This window comes from Hemicordylus capensis, chromosome 2 (assembly GCF_027244095.1).
Source record: "Hemicordylus capensis ecotype Gifberg chromosome 2, rHemCap1.1.pri, whole genome shotgun sequence".
Lineage (NCBI taxonomy): Eukaryota > Metazoa > Chordata > Lepidosauria > Squamata > Cordylidae > Hemicordylus > Hemicordylus capensis.
The window spans coordinates 273,008,219-273,032,399 of NC_069658.1; the positions used below are offsets into that span (position 1 = coordinate 273,008,219).

A 24,181-nucleotide genomic window follows, 5' to 3' on the forward strand; every position below is an offset into this window, starting at 1 on the left:
ACCTAATAAAAATTGAGCTGCCTTTCTTTGTCTTTTTCTTTTAAAAAACAAAATCATAACTTCATCAAGATACTACATGCTGTGAACTAAATTGAATGCTGACCTGCTGTGGCAAATGCTGAACGCCAAAATGGTAAAAGCAAGTAATTTTATCACAGTACATAAGTACTCCACTGACTTCCTCTCCTGAAGCCCTTTTTGATGCCAGCTGGAGGCAGGTAGAATGTGACTCCATACAGGGGTCTTAATGTTTTGAGGCCATATAAACTGAAATCTTTTGAGGAGCATGGTGTTGGTGCCAAACAATATCCCCTGTAATGCCTTCAGTGCCTTTTAAATCAACAAAGGGACTAATTAAACGGAGAGGGGGGAAATTAAGTCAAGTGCTGGCATGTATGGCCACCTAGCTCTAAAGAATATAAAAGCTTGTTATTTTCATAATATGTATATTGACTCCAGTCCAGGTTTCTCAAACCCCAAGGAATGGTCCCAAAAACAATTGTTGCCCCTGGTAAAACTCTACTAAGGTACACCCCCTCAATTCTATTCTCTATTAAATGAATTAATAGCCTTTGAAAAATGAACCCTGGGGAGTTTTTAAATTGTCCTTTTTCAATATTGAGATTGTGTTTGAATGCATATGCCATTTGTATATTCTCCATACCCCTGTGTATTTTTCAACAGGTGTCATTTTTGGAATACTGTTCTGTCATCGCATACAGCTGTGGGGGTGTACTTAATGTAAAAAGATTTGTTCATTTAAGTTCACTGCCTTCCCTGTCTTGACCACACAGGATGGTCATTCCAGTTTCCAGTGAAAAGTTATTTTCAGCAGCATTAAATATAAAATTCAAAAGTGACAAAAATTAATTACATCCTTAATATTTACTACAGAGCCTGCAGGTCAAATGGCATTATAACAATGATCAGCACTCCAGTGCTAAAGAAATGCATATAGTAGCATAGTTCCACACATAGCTTTCAAAATTAAGGGTGTGTGGTGGTGGTTAACTTGCTTCTGGAGTTAAATGGTGGCAATACAGTGTTGCTTAATAATATCCAATTCCACCTACAGTTGGGGTAGGAGTGTGCACAAGCTGGCTTGCCTGGTTCAGTTCAAGTCATGAGCCAGGCATGCAAATGGTCTGGGAGCATGCCACCACAACCAGGGAAAGGGCCTGAACAGCCCGGAAATAGCCAGAACTTGGGGGGAGAGGGAGACTAAGGAGTCCCCCCGCAACTGCACCAGCAACAAGGCCGCTGGACCCACAGTGCTGCGGTGGTGAGGTTGAGCCAGTTTGCCATCGAACCAGGCTGGGCTTAATTCAGCTTGACCTCAAGCCAAACCCACTGGGCTGGCTTGGAGCCAGTCTGGGGTTCAAAACTTTTTTTAAAAATTGAAACTTACTGCCAGGCCCGCATCATTCGGCCGCCTCTGGGGGTGCTGTTGTGACCACCAGGGGGGTGTCTCCCTCCGGCCTCCCCCCAGTCTTTTCTGGGCCAGTTTGGCCCAGAGAGGGCCAGAAAGGCCTGAAAATGGGCCAAACTGGCACAGAATAGACCAGGGGGAAGCTGGGGGGAGGAGGAAGCTTCAGAGATACTCCCTCCACAGCTGTGGCAGCACCCACTGGAGGCGGCAGAATGACCCAGGCCTGGCAGTGAGTTTCAAAAAAGATTTTTTAAAATGTTTCGAACCCCAGACTGGCTCGAATTCAAACTGAGCTGTGGGGGATTCAGGGGTGTGCAAAACCAAACATGCCCAGTCCAGTTCAAGTCCAGTCCAGACTTGAATTGAACCAGGCAAAGCAATTTTCTGCACACCACTAGTAAGTTTAGAACCACCAAACTGGCCCCAGGTTGGCTGGGGGTAAGGTGGGGTTCAGCTCAAGGTTGAGCCCAACGGGGCCCAGTCTGGCTTGAGAATGAACCCTCGAGCCAGACCAGTCCAATGGCAAACTGGCTTGACCTCGAACCAGTTTGCACATCCCTAATTTGGAGTGCTTTAAATAAATGCAAATATTACAATAATTAGTCTATTTTATTTACAGTGCTGACCCAGGTGAGGATGGGATATCCTAGGATGCTAGGTAGAGGGAGAAATCCAAATCCACTTATTAGATTTTTAAATGTTGGTAAGTAGGGATATCAGCCAACTTCATTCATTCATTCATTCATTGTAACAGAAGCAGCTACCAATGCAAGGTCAAAAAACCAAAACAAACAAACACTAGGGCAGCACCAAACTGATAAAGGGAAGTAATCCAGAAATGACCCAAGAGAAACTATTTCTTTATTATTATTCATTTATTTCTTATTACATCTATAGACCGCCCCATCCAAAGGCTCTGGGCACTTTCTATTTTGCCTGGAAACATTTCAGCAGCCAGTGCAGCTGTTTTAAGACAGCCATAATATGGTCTTTCCAGGTGACCCCAGATACCAGTCTATACCAGTCTCTATATATTATTCTAGTTTTTACTAGATTTTTTTATAACCACACAACTGGTGTGAAAGATCATACTTTCTAAATCAGTAGAAATGAAGAAAAGGCATGCACAACCCACATTTCTACCTGATGAGCATAGTCAGAAGAGTGTCTTTGCCAGATAGAGCTGATCATTCACACTCATTTAGCCTCTTGCTTAATTCTGACTTGTCCAGATGTTGAAGAACTGACTGAGACAGAATAATTTGTGAACTAAGTAAGCTTTCAAAAATGTGTGACAAGTTCTATAGATTCTGTTTCCTGACCATTACACTTGTATTTGATGAGGCGCTGAAACCTTCACATGCGCTATTGACATTCCTGGTTCTTCTTATTCATGTATTGACTTCATTCAAGGTGGTTTGCAATGTAATACTAAAACAAAACAAAATCACATTCTACACATCTCCAGCTGACATCAAAAAGGCTTCAGGGGAGTAAGTCAATTTAATACTGACTTGAGTTTCTTTTCTACTGCCTTCCTTTAGGGCACACAAGTTGTTCTTCCTGTGGAGACGACGAGCAGATGCCCCAAAATGAGCTTCAGCAAAAGTAGGAGGCTGTGGAGCTGGGGAAGCATCTCTCCCTTATCTCCCATACCCTCCACAGAATTATGTGTAGGCTCACTCCATTTCAGCTATAAACTTTATTTTACTTACTTTCGCACACACATGGTGCATTCAAGTTATCAGGAAACATAGCTATCTACGTTGCATAGCTTTTTGGGCTGTCCAAGGGCTTCAGGACAACCAGAGATGTATTAAAAGCATGTATGTATGTATGTATTTGGTTGTTTGGTTGGTTTATATCCCACCTTTCCTGAAAAGTGCAGCACAAGGGCAGAATGAGAAATGTAGAGATGAATATTATTAGCATACTGGTATGACTCCTAATCAATTCTCATAGTGACTTCATATATATCTTAAACAAAAAAGGTAGCTAAGGGAGCCCAGCCCAGTTTTGCACACAGGTGTGAACTGCCGGGATTGGGCCCAATCCTGGCAGTGACACGGCGCCAAACCCACCTAAGTAGTCTCCCTTCTAAATGAGGTTAAGGGAGTAAGTGCTCCCTTAACCCCATTTTCATGCTAGTGTGGCATAGCTGGCATACCCAACTATGCACTATGCACTCATGCTGCGCATTATTGGAGCTTTGGGGGGTGAGGCGACACATGCCAGCGCTTTCCTGGACCCCGATCTCCAGAGCTACCAATAGGAGCCGGTCTGCTCGCCCAAGGAGGGAAAGCTGCTCATCTACGGGGAGGGTGAGCATAACCCATTCTCCCCGCAGACCTCCCTGGAGCTCTTCTCATGTTGCAACACACGAACAAAACAATAAGGTTAATGGTATGGATGTGCACGGAACCGGCTGGTCTGTTTTGGTTTGAGTCTGTACCAAACCCGAACCGGATCAGGACAGTTCGGTCTGACACCCCCTTGAACCCCTGCAGTTCGGTTCGGTTCACAGATTTTTTTTTTTTTTTAAAAAATAAGTTTTATACCTGGCCTAGGTCATGCAGAGGCCAATTGTGCAGGTGCGGCGGCCTCCAAAATGGCCACCACACTAGTGGGGGGGGAGAGACCCAAACGGGCTGAAGAGCCAGCCAAACAGCTGGTAAAGGCATGAAGGGAGGCCGGCGGGGGGAGGGGGAACCTCCATGGACCCCCCCAAGCCACCTCCAACAACTCCTCCAAAGGGGATAAGTAAATTTTAGAAAATATATATATAAAGGTTTGCGAACCCTCTGAACAGTCAGGAGGTGTTCGGTCCGGGGTCGCACTGAACAGGGGATGGTTTGGTTTGACCCTGAATGGTCGAATGGAACCAGTTCAATGTTGAACATGTTCGACGACGAACCTGTTTGCACATCCCTAGTTAACGGAGCACTCACATCATTAACCTCATTTAAGGGGAGGGGGGATTAGGCAGGCTAGCCACCTTGGAAGCACCAGGCTCGCCTGCAAGGCCGGTGGTTCCCACGATCCCTGGAGAGCAGGCTAAGCTCCCTTAGCCTGCTTTCCAGTGATCGTGGGAATAGCCTCATGGAAAGGCAGATCAAAAGTAAATGATATGATGACAACTAGCCAGCAGTGCATTCCCAGACTACATACGCTATGTAGTGTGACTGATTGAAAGGGACAGGTTGGCACCTTTGGGGCCTGTTCAACACATGATCAGAAAACAACGATCAGAAAAGGGCTTGTGCCTCCACTAGCCATAGCCGCTCTCAACGTTTCCTGACAGAAGCTCATCTTTATACTTTTAGAACTATGTTTGAATCCAATAGCTGCCTGTTTACATTAAGTATCTGCCTTTCTAGTTTGGGCCAAGTCCAACTAGGGGGAAAGGTGGTGGTGGTGAAATAAGTTCCATCTATATGCTGCATATTACATCAACTGTGATTTAACTGATCAAATAACAACAAAAGCCCTCTGCTTCCATGTGTTTTCTAGTCTCCCCAAATATCTTCTTTTCTTACTTTGTCTCACCATTCGTAGCTGCATGATTAATACCAATTTACACTCCTGCTCCTTGTATAACTCAATTAATTTCAAGGGAAGAGCAGCTCCTAGGGTTTTGTTAGAGAAAATAATTGAACCTCATTTACTTGTGAGAGGTCTATTGTTCGTGACATAGTGGCAACAATTATAGCTTCAGTGTAAATATATAACAACAAAACACACACTAAGGCTTGTCTTCCATTTTACCTGCAAGCATTCCAGCCTGTCAGTTGGTCTGCCTGGCAGTGAACAAATTGTTTCATTAGCATTTTATTATGTCTAGCTATTGTTGCTCAGAATACATTAGAACCCGAGTGCCAGTTCAGATATAGCTGCCAAAACCAGCACAGCATTAACCCTTAGCACATTGTTGTACTCGTGCTATTTAATTGATACTCGGGTGTCCTTCAGACCTTGCAGCTCTTTCCTATGGGCTGATGCTGTTATGTTTCTGCAGCATTAAAAGACTCATCACCACCACATAAACATGTCCCATAACACGAGTCCTTACCAGTCCATCTTAAACCAGAATGTGGTGTTGAGCCTTTCAGTGCCACTGCAACACCATGGGATGAATTCATAGAAAACTGGCTCCCATGCCATTGCTGTCACATTGGAAGTGCACAGTCATTCCATGGAAGCTTATACTGCATCCATTTGTTTATTTAATCAATAAGGTGCCACAAGACTTTCTGTTTTTGCTGCACCATACTAACCCGTCCGCCCCTCTGCCCCTCTGAATGCCTATTAAGGCAGTGCTCTATGCTATTTTTCGGGGGGGGGGCACTTTGGCAAAAGACCTTCCATGTAAGAGCCATTTCCCACTGTGCTGACCTCTGCGCAGTGCTGTGCTTTTCTTTTCTTAGTCCTCAGAGAGCCCTTTAAGAGAGATGGAGCCCTCCCTTAAGAGCTCTACAGAGAAAGTGCTAAGTGCGGGGAAGGGCTACACTCCAAGCATGCCTCTCAAGGTGGTGCAAGGGCTTGAGGGCTCTGTTTCCCTTACATGAGCCTCACCCTGCCGGTGCTGGGCAAAGTACAGCACTACACAGTGAAAATGGCCATCACTGCATGGTGCCAGGCAGGGACTGTGCAGCTGTGGCCGAAGCTTCACACACATGACCAACAAACAATTAGTCAAGGGGTTGAACTTAGGGTTGATGGGGGCCACCACTGGCCTTCAGGCCTTACAATGAAGAACACTGCATCAAGGTGATGTGGGAGTGAAGATTCTGATATGCCTAAGTAGTTGTGAATGCAGAACTAGGGAGTAGGGATGATTCTAGCTGGTTCAGAGGTATGATCTTGATTATGCTACACAAATGCTTTTGTTTGTGTGTGTGTGTTTAATCATGAGTCTTTCCACCTGGAAATCCCTAGATTGTTGGAGTTGGCAGCGTATGCTAGAATATGATCCTCTGAGCCAGGTCTCACGATCAGTGAGACCCAGTTTCTAAGGGTGATCAGGGAGAACGGGCTTAGCCCGCTCTCCCCACACACGAGCAGACAGTCTGCTCTGGGCAGCCGAATCGGCCACCCACACGACTGCCGGCTCTCTAACAGGTGCTGGGGGGAGCGGGGGCTGAAGCTCCAGCATACCCTGTGTGAGTGCTCAGGACATACTGGAGAGACCCCTGGAGCCAGGAGGCAGCTTTTTGTCTCCCCTCCAGGGGTCTACTCGTGAGTAGCCATGGCGTGGAGCTGCCAAAAAAAACCTGGGTTTGCAGAGTGCTCGCTCCCCAAACCCAGTTTAAGGGGAGGAGTACTTAGGCGGGTTAACCACCGGGAGGCAACCAGGCTCGCCTGTGAGCCCAGTGGCTCCCACGATCAGCCAGAATCAGGCTAGGCTCCCCTAGCCCAATTTCGGCTGATCGTGGGAATAGCCTCTCTGTGTTTTTAAGTCCCTTTGGCTAAATGGCGAACTATAAAACTAGAATTTAGCAGTCTACAATCTTGAGAAGCAGAAGTGGATATGTACTGTAAATCTGCTAAGAACAGCACAAGGACAAGGGACAAAACAAAATGGTAAGAACCATAATGGAGGGATGCTAGTAAAGATATGCAGGGTTTGTAAACATGTGTTATGGTGCCAACTAGCTGTTTACTACCAGATTTGCTTTGTATCCTGAGAAAGAGCGCAATATGCAGAATGATTTAAATAAAAGGAATTGTCCCTCCTAAGGAATTTGAATTCCTGGGTTACTTTTTGAGCCTGAGTGTTCCTATTACAACAAAAAGTTGGTGACCTCCAAAGGGATTTGCTAAGATGCTTTGAGTGTAGAAAGCTGCAGTTTATATTTGTCTTTCAACTGTGACTATGTAATAGGTTCTGCACCAGTTACTACTGTGTAGTAACTGTTTGCCTACTACTAACTGGACCTCCTTGCGTACCACCTCTAGCTTTTCATCAACACTGTTTATTAGATTTGGGAAGTAGACCTACACTACTTTGCTAAACTGTACTCCAGGTTAGTAATCCTTCCCCACATGAACACAAGACCTGTGCACTGAGCCTCATAGCATTCAACAGTCTTATTTCTCTACTCCTCCATAAGTGCAAGTGTACAAACAGTGCACCAAAGCAGTTCAGAGGGAATAGGAAATGTTTGGCCTGCCATCTGGCTTGGACAAGTTACACAAGCTCTGCAAACCTCCATTCTCTGGATTTCTCTAATACTCTTTCTGCACATGCACCAAAATGGGGAGATCAGGTCTCTGTTGGGCCTGTATGGGGTTCCCTCAGTGCTTGCACCTGTAATGACAGGTGAACCCCAATCAGGCTCAAATCTGCAGCCAGAAAGAACAACTTATTCCCTTTCAGCTAAGATGACTCCAGACTCTAGAACTCCCTGGGGGTGAGAGGATGTGGCAAAGAGTCCAGAGATTGACTGAGAGGCATCACTTGCTCAGGCACCTGATAGGCCCTTACTGATGTTGCACTACACAAACCAGAAGGACCCTAACCAGAACCTCTGCTTAAACCTGAAGACATCAATGTGCCAATGTTCCAATTTGGAAGAAACTTCCAAGGACCCCTTGGCCATAGTGAAGGACCCCCAGCATCACCAAAGCAAGCGCCTGCAAGATTGGGACAAGGCCCCTAGTTGTAAACTGCTTTGAAACCTGGTTACAGACAGTATATAAATGTGTTCAAAGAAAGAAAAGAAAGAACCAACACTTGCTTGTGGAAGGGGTGGGGCCAAGTCATGTTGCTAAGCAGCAGGCTACAAAACCCAGTAGTCTACTGAGAGAGATTGCTGGAGCAACAGTTGCTTCTGTGGCAATACCCAGCTCTAGCAGTTGTCTGATTAGCTCTGAATATAGTCTTGACTAATTGACCTTGGGAGATGTACAGGGCCTCTCTGGTCCTTGTCTTTGAAGAGGTTATGGCACCAACGAGCAGGGTACCAACCCAGAAAATAGTTTGTTGTTTTCATTTCCCCTTCTGAGTCTTTACAGATCCTACCACATCCCTAAAGATGTCAGTGTGAGTGCTACAGGGTCTAATCCAATACCTCCCACAACCTCTTGTAATTATCCATTATCCCTCTGCTACCCTTTGCTCCTTCCCCTCCACACATGGTTCCATGCAGGAGAACTAAGAGATGCTTTGCTTTATCTCCCCTCCCCTCTATGATGCCTGGAATGAAGTCATCACAATCTGCCAGGCACAAGGAGGATTGGGACTTTTAGTCTTTCCATGGGTCAGTACTGCTGAAAAGAGTACACTTTCCTGCTTATGTTTGGCAGACTGTGATCACTTGTACCTTTCCAGGCATCAGGGAGGGCAGAAAGAAATATCTCTCCATTCTCTGCTGCCACCCACCATTGAAACCACAAACAAGTAAACAACCACAAACAAGGCTTGGAAACTGGGAGTGAATGGGCAGAGACTGGCAGGCAGGATTTAAGATTCTTTTCTGCTCAGCTTAAAATCTAAGGTGGGGAAGAGTGTTTTGTAGTGCAATGCTTTTCTCACAGTCACAGAGAACATTACAAAAATGCCATATTCCTCTTCCGAGCTGGGCTCGAATTAAAGTCACCAGTATCACTTTCCATAAGGTTTATGGAATGAGTTGTGTAAAAATGCACACATGAAATATACTTTGGTGGCTGTAGGAAAACATTTTTTTGTTTAAGTCGGTGTTTGAAATATTTTTGGTTCGGGCATGCTATGCTGTAGAAAAATGTGTGGTTGTCTTATGTATTGTTGTGAAAATGCATACAGTTTAAAGTCATTGCACACTTGTGTGCTTATTGCTGGAACATCTATTTTTGAATTATGTGGTTGCCCATAGTTCTCTGTGTGTACTGTACTGAGATGTGTATAACACAAAGTGTATGTACACTGTAATCATTCAAGATGTTATGAATATCAAATCTACTCTAATAGTTCAAGAGACTAGCATGTCTTCGCCTTTCGTTAATGGATGATAGCAGCACCTTAGGCAAGCGTCACGGGGCTTCTTGTTGAAGGGTTTGTTGGAAGATGGGGTGTATTTTCAGTTCAAAACCATAAATGAAGTGCAGAATCTATCCAGCTACTACTGAAGTTCGCTTTACAGTCTGCATTGTAGCTGTTGTGAACCACCCCAAGCAGCAATGTACTGGAGGGACGGGGTATAAAATTTATTTACTTGCTTGCTGTGCTCTTCAAAACAATGCTATGAGATGGAAATCATGTTTTTCATTTCATATATGGACAGCTGAGGCTGAGACAGAATAGCTGTCCAATGTGACTGGATAGTCCATTCAGTCCATAGTCAGGCAGTGCTCTAAGCCATGTGCCCCAAACTAAAGGCCACCTCTCTTTCTACTAGTCTCTGCCAGCCAGGTGAAGCAAACACCACATCGGGTTAAGGTAATTAATCATCATGGGAATAGCTCAAACTACACACAGTGATAACTTGATGATCATAACTGTGTCCATTTATTTACCACAAAGGATTCATCACACAATGTGGTTTGTGTGAACTGCTTGTCAATATCACATGCTTTGGAATCTCTGTACCAGATTAGCCCGTTGTGACATTTTGCATGCATTTCTTTCATTTATCACATTAATATCTAATATTCTGAAACTGCTATTCCTAGTTGTTTGATGTAGTCTTAACTGAGAGCAATTTCTTGTATTCAGAGTATGAGGCATTTTGCTAAATCATGGCTCCTGATTAGGAATGTAAAAAATCAATGCTGTCTGATGCATTGTGAGAGGATTTCCTAAATATGGCTCATGATGTAAAAAGAAAAATCAATGCAAAATAGCATGAGACGTCAGAGCATCCAAAGAAGGGCATATTAATAAGGCTTAACCCACACAGGCAAGCTACTCAGCCATTGGACTTCTTGGACTGGCCTTTGGTGGAACTCAAGGTAAAGCTGGCAAAGGGCAGGGAATTTCAATTAAGCTTTCATTTGATGAAACTATAATGGTGTCCTGGAGGATTTCTTCTCTCCCTCTCTACTGGGCTACACATCTAAACAAATATAATAAATAAAGCCCTTGCTTCTAGTAACTTGTCGTCATGATTACTTTTCACAGAGAGTCACAACCCTTGGCTCTTATTCTGAATTATGATACTTTGACAGAGCTGCAAATCACTGACTGATTGAAAACCAGCAAGGGCCAGAAGCCTAGAATATGCTAAAATAAGTGCTTGTTGACCTCCATCTGCTTCTCCTATAGACAGCAGTAATTGTGTCATAATCACCACTATGCCATAAATATTTACACATGCTAAAATTGCACTGATGGGTGAGCTAACATGGTAACCATGTGTCTTTTTAACAGCTTTTTGCAATCTTTGCATTTGCAACATGTGGTGGCTATTCTGGAGGACTACGGCTCAGTGTGGACTGTGCAAACAAGTCAGACAGCGACCTCAGCATTGACATTGCCTTTGCCTACCCATTCAGGTAATATAGCGTAATTCTTTGCTATTTGCATGCAAAGGTGTAACATATCACTTGGAGATTTCATCAAAGCCTCCCATAGCAATGGAAAGCTTATCATTGTCTGCAATAATTTAGCACAAACATCTTCTGCTACAGTTTTTTTCCAGGTGAAAAGAGATAAAAATAAGAAAGGTGGTATCATTTATTAGGCCAACTCTGTTTCTTTTCACAGATCAAGAAATCTCCACAGCAGGAGAAACTCGAGTCAATTCATATGACAGCTCTGAATGGCCCATTTGGTTTTCTTTCACTCCAGATGGCACTATCCGAATTGTAATTCATGTGCACCAACCATAGTTTAAATGCCATCATTCACTCCACATTTCAAAGTTTGAAACAAGATACTGAACGGAAAGAGAGCTAACGATGACAGGTGAACTGTCCAGAAACGATCTTTCCAATGTCAGTGTAATTTTGTCAGGCACAGAGATCTGGTTGGCCAGGAAGGGAGCAGGTAATGTCAAAGTAAGGAGGACCTAGAGAGGACTTTGGAAAGTAAGGACTAGACTACATGGAATGTGTGCACACACATACACACCTTAACTTTTGGAGTCTCTTATTTGTAATCTATGGTGGAAGACAGACATAAATTCTAAAGTTTGGTAGAAGTGTTTTCTTTCAACACACATTCACAATGTGTGTTCTCAAAACCAGTTCCACCACTCTTAGAATGTATGTCTGCCTCCAGCCTCAAACTGCTTTTCTCAGAAGATCCAGTAAGTTTAGAATGAGAACTTGGTTTCATGAAGTTTGATAGACATTAACCTATAAAATATCCCACCTAATCTATTTTTGTTTCTGATGCATTTCCCTAGATCTTGGATCATACTGTAGTGTTATGTATGATAAACATTCAAATAAATTAAGAATATTTTTAAAAGGCATTACCATCTGTATGCAAAATGGCTATTTCTATCAGATACTGAGGTGAGTCTCATGATGAGTGAGACTCACCGAAATGAGGACTGTGGGGAGAGCAGGCTTAGCCCGCTCTCCCCACAGACGATCGCCCACAGAGCCCTGGGCGGCTGGATCGGCTGCTCACACAACTGCTGGCTCTGTCACGGAGCCGGCGGGGGCTGTGGGGATCGGGGGCCGCACAGCCCCTGGAAAGTCCAGGATGCCCCCCAGTGGGGGTCTCCTCATGTGTTGCCGTGGCGCAGAGCTGCGGCGGGGCAATACACGATCAAACAAACGCTCACTCCGCTAACCCCATTTAAGGGGAGGGGTATTTCAGCGGGTCACCTGCTTCGGAGAAATCTGCGAGCCCGGTGGTTCTCACGCTTGGCCAGAATCGGGCTAGGCTCCCTTAGCCCGATTTTGGCTGATTGTGAGACTCTCCTCATTGTTTGCTGTTTTGCTTATGAATTTCATTAATGCTTTTACTTAGTAATGATGTTCAGTGGCCCACATACTTCTGAAGTGCTCAATATATCAAAACTTGAGATCTCAATTAATCAGCCCGCTGTTAAGTGATATGAGGGAACAACCTGAGGATCTTGTTGTTGCATATTTATTAGCAGATAAAGATGCAACTATTTCATACGTTGTGGCTAAATTCTGTTATGTGGTCACCAGATTACGAACTTCAAAAGAATAGAATACAGCTTTGGGTTCCTTACTGTTAATTTTAAATTATGCCTATACAGTTACGCCTTACCAATGCCATTATTTTATTTTTATGTGTAACTATTATTAATCAAAAACTGCTAGCCATTTATGTGTAACTGACTTTCTATTAATATTTCTCCTTTTAACTATTTAAAGATTTATATTTCTTTTCTGGTCAAAGACCGTAAATAAAGTATGATGATGATTCAAATCGAATGATGTTCAGTAAAAGGATCTGAGCAGCTGGCAAACTCTTGAATTGTTGTTAATTGCTGCTGTGTTTATGGTATTCTTGTGCTCTGCAAACTTGTACTGCCTTTATTACTCTGTTAGATTTTTGCTAATTTTTCTATTCAGCGCTGCCTTTCATTTCTTGCTTTTTAACATTCATGAATAATATTCAGAAAATTGAGTTATGCACATTTATAATTTGATTCTCTTCAAAATGAGAAACATTTCATGAGTGTTCTTAACAGAAGAAACCCGGTAGGAAAAAAGCACTTACATAGGAAAATTTTAAAGCACTTATGGAAGGAGCTAATAAAAGAAATCTAGAAAGGTAGCAATACTTATGTTGCTACCATTAACATGGTATAATGTATAGCTTTGAGAAGAGCATTCATCTATGGGTTTTCTTTAACCCATTACAGATGGACATTCATTTAATAACTAATGGGAAAGGGAACCACCAAATAGATCTCCATTCAGTTTATTCTTTATTCACTATTAAACAAATGAACTGACTGATATATGCCATTCAATTTATTTAGACCTCCAAATTTGTTTTCATAACTCAGGAGACTGAGAGCCTGTAGTATGACAGAGAATTGCACATTTTTCTTCTCCTTCTTTGAAAAGAACGGTGGAGAGCTCCTTTTGGAAGCTGCCTCCTGCCAGTGTTCCCTCTAACAAGGATTCCCAGATGTTGTTGACTATAACTCCCAGAATCCCCAGCTGCAATGGCTTTTGCTTGTTGTTGAGTTGTAAAACCCCTATTTTTCTGCATCTCTATGCTTGAATTTGATTCTTCGGTTAAGAACATAAGAAATGTCTGCTAGTGCAATCCAAAGGCCTATTCCAGCATCCTGCTTTACGCAGAGGCCAACCAGGTATATCAGAGAAGTCCTCAAGTGGTGGGGGGGGGAGGCAACCGCCTCCTCCTGTTGGTGTCCCCTCATACCTGGTGTTCAGGGGCATGCCCCTTCTGATCATGATGGAAATAGCTACTACCCTGCAGCTATCCAGGCTAGTAGCCATTGATAGCCCTCTCCTTCATGATTTTGTCTAAGCCCTTTTAAAAACCATCTAGATTAGTGGCCATCAGCACATCCAGCAGCAGTGAATTCCATAGCTGAATTATACTTTGTGTAAAGAATTACTTCCTGTTGTCTGTCCTGAATCTTCCAGCATTTAGCTTCAACAGATGGCCCTGGGTTCTAATATTCATTCATTCATTCATTCGTTGCATTTATATACCATCCCATATACAAATCTCTAGGCCATATACAGATTAAAAATATAGAGGCTGTTCACACATGCAGCTAAGATCGTGCTTGGCTGCCTAAGCCCGATCTTCGCTGTGCACCTAAACCATGGGAAGCTGCACAGCTCCTGGTGGCAGCGTGGTGGCAAACCCACTTAGAGAGCCCACCACTTAGTCAGGGTTAAGTGTGCAAGGGTACCCTTAACCCAGGTGAACTGATCGTGTGTTGGTGCCACACAGCTCTGTACAGCACCCACACACCAGCAACCTCCAAGCCGGTGTTGAGAAGATCCCTATAATGAATCACATGCTCACACAGTGCCTTATGGGAGTTCTGGAGGCCTCCTGCCCCCAGACCTCCATGCTGCTGGGAGCAGCCAGCAGTTGTCTGCTGGGCGATCCGCCACCCAGCAACGACAGGGAGATCATCTGCGGGGGAGGTAAGCATTTCGAGGCTTCCTCCCCTTGGCCCTTTTGAGTCCTTTCTCTCGATCATGAGAAAGGGTTGATTATGAGAAAGGAGCCCTAACATTTTATTCAAACTGGGTTTGCAGATAGATATATGTAGATGATTATTCCTATGGGCTGTTGTCAGCAGTGGGTTGATCAAAGAGTCAGAATGAACCACCTGCATGTCTGAGAGTGTAGGAGCTCCTATCATCCAGAACACTTTTCAGAGAGAAAGGTGCATTTCATCATAACAGGGGAACGCACACACTTTTTTCTTACTTTTCTGTTTTTCTTCAGGCTCTTCCAGGCCTGAATAAATCCTGTTCTCAATCAGTGTTTCTTTCCTAATTTCCCTCCAATTTATAATTACTGATTGACAATGGGAAAAGGTGTCAGGGGTGAGCAAGAAAGAAAAGATACCACACAGAGACTACAGTGCTTGTGGTTGTTAGACTGGCAGCAGTAGTGCTGAAGTAATGGCCTAATGGGAATCCAGAATTTCAAGACTTGCAACAAGACTCAGTTCTAGACAGCAGTGTGTGTTTATGTGAGGGGATTCATTCACTTCTCCACTTTGCACAAAAAAAGTGTTATCTGTTTTGGCCTTGTAAATGTCACAACAAGATGCTCCCGTTCCTCATGAGCTTATGGGAAAATTGAACAAATTAATTGCATCTTAGTTGACCCACAGAAAGGTATGCACTGATGCCCCTTGCCTGAGTATGAGCAAGAAGAAATTGGTCTTACTCAGACCAAAAGAACCATTTTACCCAGTGGATTTTAAAAAAATTGTCCTTAAATTGTCATTTTAAAAGTATTTAATTGATGACTAGTTCTAAGGCAATATTCTCTTCCAGAGGCATATTTTCTGAATTGTTCTTATAATGAAATACACATGGAAGGTGTTAAAACCAAACTGCAGGAGTGTGTATGGAACCAGCTGTTCCGGTTCGGTTTGAGCCTGGACTGGACCGGATCAGTTCGGTCCAGCACCCCTCGAAACCCACCCACCTCCGATTTGGTCCTGTTCGGTCCAGGTGGGGTTCACAAACTTTAAAAAAAAAATTAAACTTACCCCCTCTGGGGGTGTTCTCTGAAGTGGCGGGGGGGAGTGTCCATGGAGGTCCCCCCCAGCCTCCCTTTGGGTCCAAAACCAGCCCATTCAGCTGTTCTTCAACCCGTTCGGGCCTTTTCCACAAGCGTGGTGACCATTTTAGAGGCCAACGCACATGCGCAATGGGCCGCTGCATGGCCTGGCGCGGCAGCCTCCAAAATGGCCACTGTGCCGAGGTTTTTAAAAAGCTGGGTTTTAAAAATTCTCTCTCTCTCTCTCTCTCTCTCTCACACACACACACACACACACACACATTGATGGTTGGTTCCAGGAATTCTGTCCAGTGAACATGGCAACCCTCTCTCCTCCACATGCCAAACATGGTTCCACAGCACATCTAGGACTTTACAGTTTGTATTTTGCTTGTTCTCAAAATAACTTTGTGAGGTGGTAGTTCACTATTCTTCCTGTTTTAGAGATGGGAAGTAGTGGCTGAGAAAATGTGACTTGCTGGATCAATGTCTTCTTGTAAATGAAGTTCAGATCTGAATGTAGGATGATGCCACACACTATCCACTGGGCAACACTGGTTCTTGTCTGCTGACAGTGAAGTATCCATTTGTAGAGTGGGCTGCAAGCATTTCTTTTTCCATGTACACCTCATATACTCCTAAATTTTGTCCATTCACTCCAGTCTACCCGGCACTTTGTGCAATTGTGTTCAATAATGCATCAGTACTGTTAGAGATCTGAAGCTTTGCTGACTAATTATAAAAACTGTCCCACCAGGATGGACAGCGAGGAATAGGTCAATGCTTTTCTGATCATCTTCCAGAATTGAGTGTCATATCCTGGTCCCGGCAGGGCCATTTTCTATATAATTTTGAGAACAGATTTGCCTAAGCAGGCCTCTTTAGTAATGTTTTCTTTTTAAATTGCTCTGGTCCAAACTGGAAATAAAATGAGCAAAGAGATTTGTGTGGCACCCTCCTGTGCAGGATCCTGGAGAAGGTGCACAACGCTTTCATTGTGACATTTTGAACAGCTCAATTCCCCTTTCATATTTAATGTGACCTAATAACATAAAGTAAGCTCAAATATCTTAGGAAGGCAAAAATGCAGTTATTGAATGCAGTTATTGAAAACTGATCTCTGTAGCCGGATTATTATTAGAGCTGGATGATGATGATGATGATGATGGTGGTGGTGGTTCAGCCCATGAGGTTTCAGAGAGCCCTAAAAAGATGTGCAACATCCATTCACTCATTGTGCCAGGACCTGGATAGAAAGAAAGTAACATCCCCTGTTACCTAGGCAACACAAGGACCCTCCCTTCTCTTCCCATGTTGAATTTCAGCCTCCTGGCATAGTATCAGGAAGTGTCCGTGCACTGCCTGCATAACCAGGTGTCTCTTCCTGTGTTATGCTTCAACCTTGCTTCCTCTGCGGTGGTGATATCTGTGAACAGCCACATTAAAGTATATTAAATGTAAGTTGTAGGGGGCATTTTTCTCCTCACAATCCCCCATTTCAGCCTAAGCTTAGTGGCTCAGCCTAGTTATGATGTTGTTATTGGAAGCAAAATGTCTCACATGTTCATGATTTGTGGATGCTTCCACTGATTTATGTCAGCTCTGAATTTTGTGAAATTGAGTGATAATGTGTATTTATGCCCTGTAATATATTAGCCTTTGTATAAAGGCCTCCCCGACATCTTGGTTCAAAGACAACATAGTGATGTGGCAGGTGAAGGCAGGAAAGAGAGATTGTGAGACTAGCTTTGCTGCAGGGAGACCACAGCAAAAACTACTCTGCTGTTAAGTAGGGCGATCACCGAATAAAAATAATGTTAAATGTGCAAAGGTTACATGGATTAAAAGTTAAACTGCTGTTAATGTTAATGTTCCCACTTGCTTACAAATGGCTATGTGGATGTTCATGTACTGGAATGGTGCAGCAGAGAAGTCTGCAGCATTTGAAGGAGTTGCCCCTGAGCTGAAATAATTGCCCTCCCTTCTCAAGCATGACTTGTAAACTGGATCAGAAAAGTAATTAGCTGTGCGGCTTTAATGCTGACCCTGAGGTTTAGTTCACACGTAAATATGCATCAATTCAATTCATTTCTTTGCACTTAATTACAGTATGGTACTGCACTGTACAGTAATAAGGCACTTGATTACTGTACCGTAATTACTTAATTACTGTAATTACACCATTGAAAAACATTGTATTTTGAAGTTATGTGACACAAAATGAAAGTTCTACTGCTATAATATATTTATAATGGCCTATTCACACATCAAGTAATTATTTGATGCTGCATTCATCAACTTCAGTAACATGGAGTTAACTAACATGGAGTTCACTAACATGGAGCATCATGAAAGCACAGACCACCTTCTACCATATGACATTCCCATTCTCTGAGATCATTGGGAGAGGTCCTTCTGTGTGTCCTGCCTGTACCTTGAGGTGTCACTGGTGGGAAAATGGGAGAAGACCTTTTCTGTTGTCATGCCCTGTTACTGTCAGCCCTACCTCATGAGATCTGGTTGGCCCCACTCCCTACGGGTTTTTTATGCCAGGGTTGGATGCTTTGGGCGGGGGGGAATCCAACGGTTTTTTTACTGTGAAAAGTATTTTTTTATTCCACCAAATGGTTTTAGTTGCATTTTATCTGCCATATTAGTTAATCTTCACTGAGCTGTCTGATTTGCATTTTTCTTAGTTTACTATTACTTATGTTTCTGTTGATCAGTTGTAAGCCACCCTGAGACAGAAAGGTGGGATATAAATGATTTAAATAAATAAGTGAGCAGGCAAGCACAGGTGAACCAGCTCCAGATTCCAAGTTAGCTTCCTGCTACTGTTTCACCAAGTATTTAATCCAGACAGGCAGAAAGCCTGATAAGAATATAAGGACCAGACCAAGAGTTCATCTAGTCCAGCATCCTCTTTTCAATGGTGACCAACCGGATGCCTTAAGTAAGCCCACATAAACTTTCTGTAGCCTGTGCAAACTTATGGTACTATGTATTTGTTAGCAGGGCTGGTGTCCCTCTGCTCCTCAAGTTGGTAAATTTCGGAACATGTGACTAGATCAGACGGCTGGCTCCTATATAAACCAGGGCAGGAGAAGAAATTCTTCAGTAACACAAAAGGTGGCTAGACAGGGGTCGTTCAGGACTTTGAAAAATTACATGCATGATTTCCTTGTAGGGGAGGATGGCAGTTCAACCCCTAAAAGCAGGGTAAAACCCGTAGAACAGCCAAGCATGAGGTCTGGATACAGTTGTTTAAGTTTGAAGAAACAAGAGTATATAGTAACAGACAAAATAAGAACGCCTGCAGCCTATTCTAGCTGAGTTTATGGTTGAGGGAAGAGACAGAGAGATTAACCAACAACTATCTCTGGGAGAGACTATTGAGAGACTACAAAGGGTGGCGGGGAAGGGGGAGTTGTGCACTCTCTATCTATGCTCCTAAAACCCTTAGTGGCCATTAGAAGATATTGCTGATGAGGGCTGATACTGCTAGAGCCCCAGTTCCAACATTCCTGAGAGACCTCCAGAAAGACTCAGAAAGACCTAACCCATTCTGAATAAAAAGAAACAGATTTCACCCATCACAAATTTCTGCAAAAAGGAAGAAAACAATTATTTATACTAATGGCTATGGTTGTAGTAGTTAAAATACATTTTTATCTGTTCTTCAGAAGACTTTCATTTTGTTCTGTACTCAGCTCAGTGATGGATAGGTTATGCAAATGATTATTCAATCGACATTTCTGACTGATGTTTCCTTACAGCTCAGAAAATTGACAGAACTTTTCAGGATGAACGAGATAAGGTTGTAAGTTACAAGTCAGCTTTTCAAGCTTACTGCAAAAATTGTTTTCCTTTTGGTTTCCATTTGTGCATTCTACTGGAACTTAACAATTATCCAAATTTCATTACTTAAAATTCCCCAAGTGACTTGTAATGCTTTCCATTTCCATTAAAAAAAAATCTCAAAATCTCTTGCATTTTTAGAATTCTGTTTCATAAGCTATAGTTTATGGATAGTTGGAATGTCATCATCATAGGAACATAGGAACATAGGAAGCTGCCATATACTGAATCAGACCATTGGCCCATCTAGCTCAGTATTGTCTACCCAGACTGGCAGCGGCTTCTCCAAGGTTGCAGGCAGGAATGTCCCTCAGCCCTATCTTGGAGCTACCAGGGAGGGTACTTGGAACCTAGATGCTCTTCCCAAAGTGGCTCCACCCCTTAAGAGGAATATCTTACTGTGCTCATACATGTTGTCTCCCATTCAAATGCAACCAGGGCAGACCCTGCTTAGAGAGAGAAAATTAACTCAAAAAGTAGCATTCATATCTGAACCCTTTGCTTAGTACTAAGAGAGCCATCATGTTGGCAGTGGTAATAGTTCTGCAGTCACTGCTGTTGCTGAATACTCGGAGGCAATTCACACATATGTGCAAAACTGGGCCAAGGGAGCCCCGCCCGGTTTTACATATTTGTGTGAACTGCCGAGATTGGGCCGATCCCAGCAGGTCCATGGAGGCAAACCCACCTAAATAGCCACCCTGTAAAATGAGGTTAAGGGAGCGAGTGTTCCCTTAAACTCATTTCTGGGATTGTGTGCGGCAGCTGCCATACTGTGGGGAGCCCGGGGAGGTGAGAGGGGATCCCCATGATTCACCACGCACCCATGCGGTGCATCACAGTACTTCTGGGGGGTGGGGCAGCACATCCCAGCCCCTGAAACTCCCTGCTGCTTCAGCGTATGTGTAATTGTCTAGGCACGTGGGGAATGTTCTCAAACATTCAAGTGTTTTGAGCATCATTTTGGAGGGCTGTTTTTCCAGTGAGAACTGGTCGACCAATTGGGGTCAGTGGGTAGACCAGGCCTCCAAGGTGAGCTGATGCGCTACGTCCAGGATGGAGGCTTAGTCTATCCTCCACACCAGGACTGGTCTACCCACCTCATGAAGTGGGTAGACCAGGCCTCTGCCCTGGACTTAGTGCACCAGCGCATCTCGGAGACTGGTTTACCCAGTAGACCAGTCGTCCTAGGTGGGCTCATGCAACAAGTCTAGAGTAGAGGCCTGGTCTACCCGCTTCAGGCAGCAGGTCCCCTGCTAAGCAAAGTGGCACCTTTTTAAAGTGGTGATTATCTTTATTCAGTGGCGCAGAGCAACTGACCCTAACCATCCCCAGCACAGCATCCCTCCAGTGGCTGTTGCTGGTGTCAATCTTATTTTTTCTTTTTTTAGATTGTCATGTCTTGTGATTTTAAATAAAAATCTTATTAAAAAAAAAAAGATTGTGAGCCCTTTGGGGACAGGGAATCATTTCATTTATTTATATCTCTGTAAACTGCTTTGGGAACTTTTGTTGAAAAGCGATATATAAATATTCATCATATTTGTCATATTTTCTATACTGTTCTAAATATAGTTTATTTATTTACTGTTCTAAATTATAGTTTATGCCATGTTACATATATATTGTACTGTGGCATTGTTATCCTCATCAAGTAGCTTAAGTGAGGGAAAGCTCCCAGATTTCACTTTTGGCTCAAGCAGAGGCACTCTAACCCCCAGACCTTGGGGCCCTGGTCTGTGGCCTCCAGGATTCGGGGGGGGGGAGGCACCAAATGTCTGTGGGGCCTCCTAGAGCCACCCTGCGACTGCCCACCGTGCCGAAGCAATGTGGTGTTTTGTTTTGTTTTTAAATCAAAGCCACCACGCAGCCGGGGGGGGCAGTTGGCTGAACAGTCTACCTCCTCCTCCTCCCCCCCCCCACACGGTGGCAATGGCAACGGCAGGGGAGCAACTGCTGGGCACATCCTCATGGCCGAGTGGCTGTAGTGAATTGCGAAGCACGCCGGCGCAGTTGATGTCACAGGCTTGTGACAATCTTCCTCTGAACTGCGCAGGTATACCTCGCAATTCACTACAGCCACCATTCCCACCACTGGTGGGAGAGGAGGAGGTTGACTGCTCAGCTCACCCACCCACCGCCGGCAGCTTGGATTTGTTTAAAAACAAACAAACCATGCAGGTTCACCACAGGAAGACCTCAAAAGTAGGTCTCGGGTGCCTCACGGCAGGGGTGGAGGCCTTGGCAAAAGGCTGGTCCGGGCGCCAAAATCACCTAGGTGCACCCATGGGCTCAAGTGTTAAAGAGGAGACTTGGACTTCAAGCTGCTTTGTCAGATGGGCAGAATCTAATCTGACTGGATATGATTTTGTAAGTGAAAGTCTGCATCTAAAGTGATTTTTCCTCAGCCAAGAAGCACTGAGGCGAGAATTCTGAACACCAGAAAATCAACACAGTTGAAGCATCTCTCTCATTCTTCTGCAAATGCCATGGGAGATGTGTTTGGAAATAATTGTTGCTAGGTTAAGAGAGGAAAGCATACTTTTAAAATCACATTTAACTAGCACAGGAGTGTGTGAGTTGTTAGAAACTAGAGGAGGGAACCAGTATTGGCAATCAGCAGTAAATGATAGGAATCTCTCCCGTGGGACCCAGAATGATTCCTTTCCTGATTAAGTGGGGCACTCATCACTCTGCTCAGGTTTTCTTCTTGGAACAGAGGTGGTATTTCATGTTTCTTAGTACTGGCCTGGTCCGCACATGCAACAAAATGAAATGGGAATGAGATGATACAATGCTGGCATGATTCAGACTCAGCTGAGGTGAGACGGGGAGGATCACATTTATTGATCCCTTATGGTTGGGGGGACTACCTGGACAATTAGCACACCAAGGAGCAGGCAGGTTTAAAACATTTCTCTCTGCTGCGCAGGCTTCATTTCTACTTGCATGGAGCATTTTTTTTAATGCGGGGAGTCTTCAAAAATGGCCTTCTTCCACACTTGCAGTCTAGAGTGGTATGGTTCAATCACTCTATCACTTCAGGATTCTACAGCCTCATTTTGCTGTAGTGTAGACCAGGCCACTGTTTGGTGCCAGAATGGACATTACCTTTCCACACAACCATTTGTTTAACCTTGCAAAGCCAAAGGTGGCTAGTCATGTGCACAGACCGGTTCGGAGGCCATTCTAAAGGCCTCCAGACCGGTCCGGACATGGGGTGGTTTTGGTTCGGGTGGGGGGTTCCACAGGAGTACGGGGGGACTTTACTCACCCTCCCAAGAACGGCGCCGTATTTATGTAAGCGGGCGGCATGCCTCCCTGCCGCCCGCTTCATTCCCCCTCTCGGCGTTCCCTCCGTTCAAATTCTGAATTGGGCGGCAGGGTATCTCCCAGTCCCTGCCGCCCTCTTTAATGCCCCCGCTCGGCTGGCGGCCGCCCCATTCAAGCCTTCAAGACCCCTGCCGGCCCGGCCCGGCCCTTCCCTTCCCATCGCAAGGGGGACGAGCGGCAGAGCTCCCTGCCTTCCCCCTTGCCGGCTGCGCTGCAAATGGCTTCTAAGAAGCCTTTTTCGTGCATGCGCGCAAAATGCGCACATGCGCAAAAAAGGCTTCTTAGAAGCCATTTGCAGTGCAGCCGGCAAGGGGGAAGGCAGGGAGCTCTGCCGCTCGTCCCCCTTGCGATGGGAAGGGAAGGGAAGGGCCGGGCCGGGCCGGCAGGGGTCTTGAAGGCTTGAATGGGGCGGCCGCCAGCCGAGCGGGGGCATTAAAGAGGGCGGCAGGGACTGGGAGATACCCTGCTGCCCGATTCAGAATTTGAACGGAGGGAACGCCGAGAGGGGGAATGAAGCGGGCGGCAGGGAGGCATGCCGCCCGCTTACTCACATAAATACGGCGCCGTTCTTGGGAGGGTGAGTAAAGCCCCCCCCCCCGCCGTTATTTGGAACCCCCCACCCAGTGCCCGACCGCAGCTCCGCGGTTCCGTGCACATCCCTAAAGGTGGCCATGGAATCATGGCTTATGTAGAACTGCAAAGTGTTAACAGTCCTAATTTCATTCCCTCTCATAATATAAAAACTGGGTTGCTTGGTTCAGTTTGAGTCCAGAACAGACTCGAACCAGAATGGACATGTTTGGTTTTGGCACCTCCTGAACAACCACCCCCACCAGGTTCAGTTTGCGGGGGTTCACAACTTAATTTTTTTTTAAAACTCTTTAAAATTAAATTTTACTTACTGCCATTTTTGACTTACTGTCATGACCTGACGGTACATGTGTGGCAGCTTCAAAAATACTTGCCGCAACAGAGGGCAGGCCTGGGACAGGCCAAAGACCATTGGAACTGGGCAATTTGGACATAAATGGAGGCCGATTAAGCCTCTTGCCGCCCCACTGCAGCAGCAAGGAGGGTAGAGGTGGTGAGGATGAAGCCTCCCCTTCTTTTTTTACTTCTAAATGCCACCACAGTGGTTGCAGGGAGTGGGGGATGAGAGGCAAATCCCCACTTCTACATTAAAATGCTGCTGGGCGGAATAGGGTGGCTGGCTACAGCGGGGACTGGGAGGGTTGTGCAGTGCGGGGACGAAGTTTCCCCATTTTACCTTAAAGCAGCTTCCGCTACAGTGTGGAGCCTCCTCGGCGGAGGAACGAACAGTTAACTGGAGGAGTGAGGGAGAGCTCCTTCCAGCCCCCCTCCTCCCTCTCAAATTAGTGCAAGCCCCGCCCCCAAAGCAGCCTGTCCCAAAATGGGCTGCT

General features: G+C 44.8%; 1 protein-coding gene across 1 annotated transcript in view; it reads left to right on the top strand.

Moving 5' to 3' along the window:
• SYNPR (synaptoporin) overlaps positions 1-24,181 on the top strand; it is a 254,174-nt gene that overhangs the window by 192,361 nt on the left and 37,632 nt on the right. Inside the window, exon 3 of the mRNA XM_053299181.1 lies at positions 10,776-10,900. Within this exon, the coding sequence (XP_053155156.1) occupies positions 10,776-10,900 (125 nt within the window). The remainder of the gene's footprint in view (positions 1-10,775; positions 10,901-24,181) is intronic.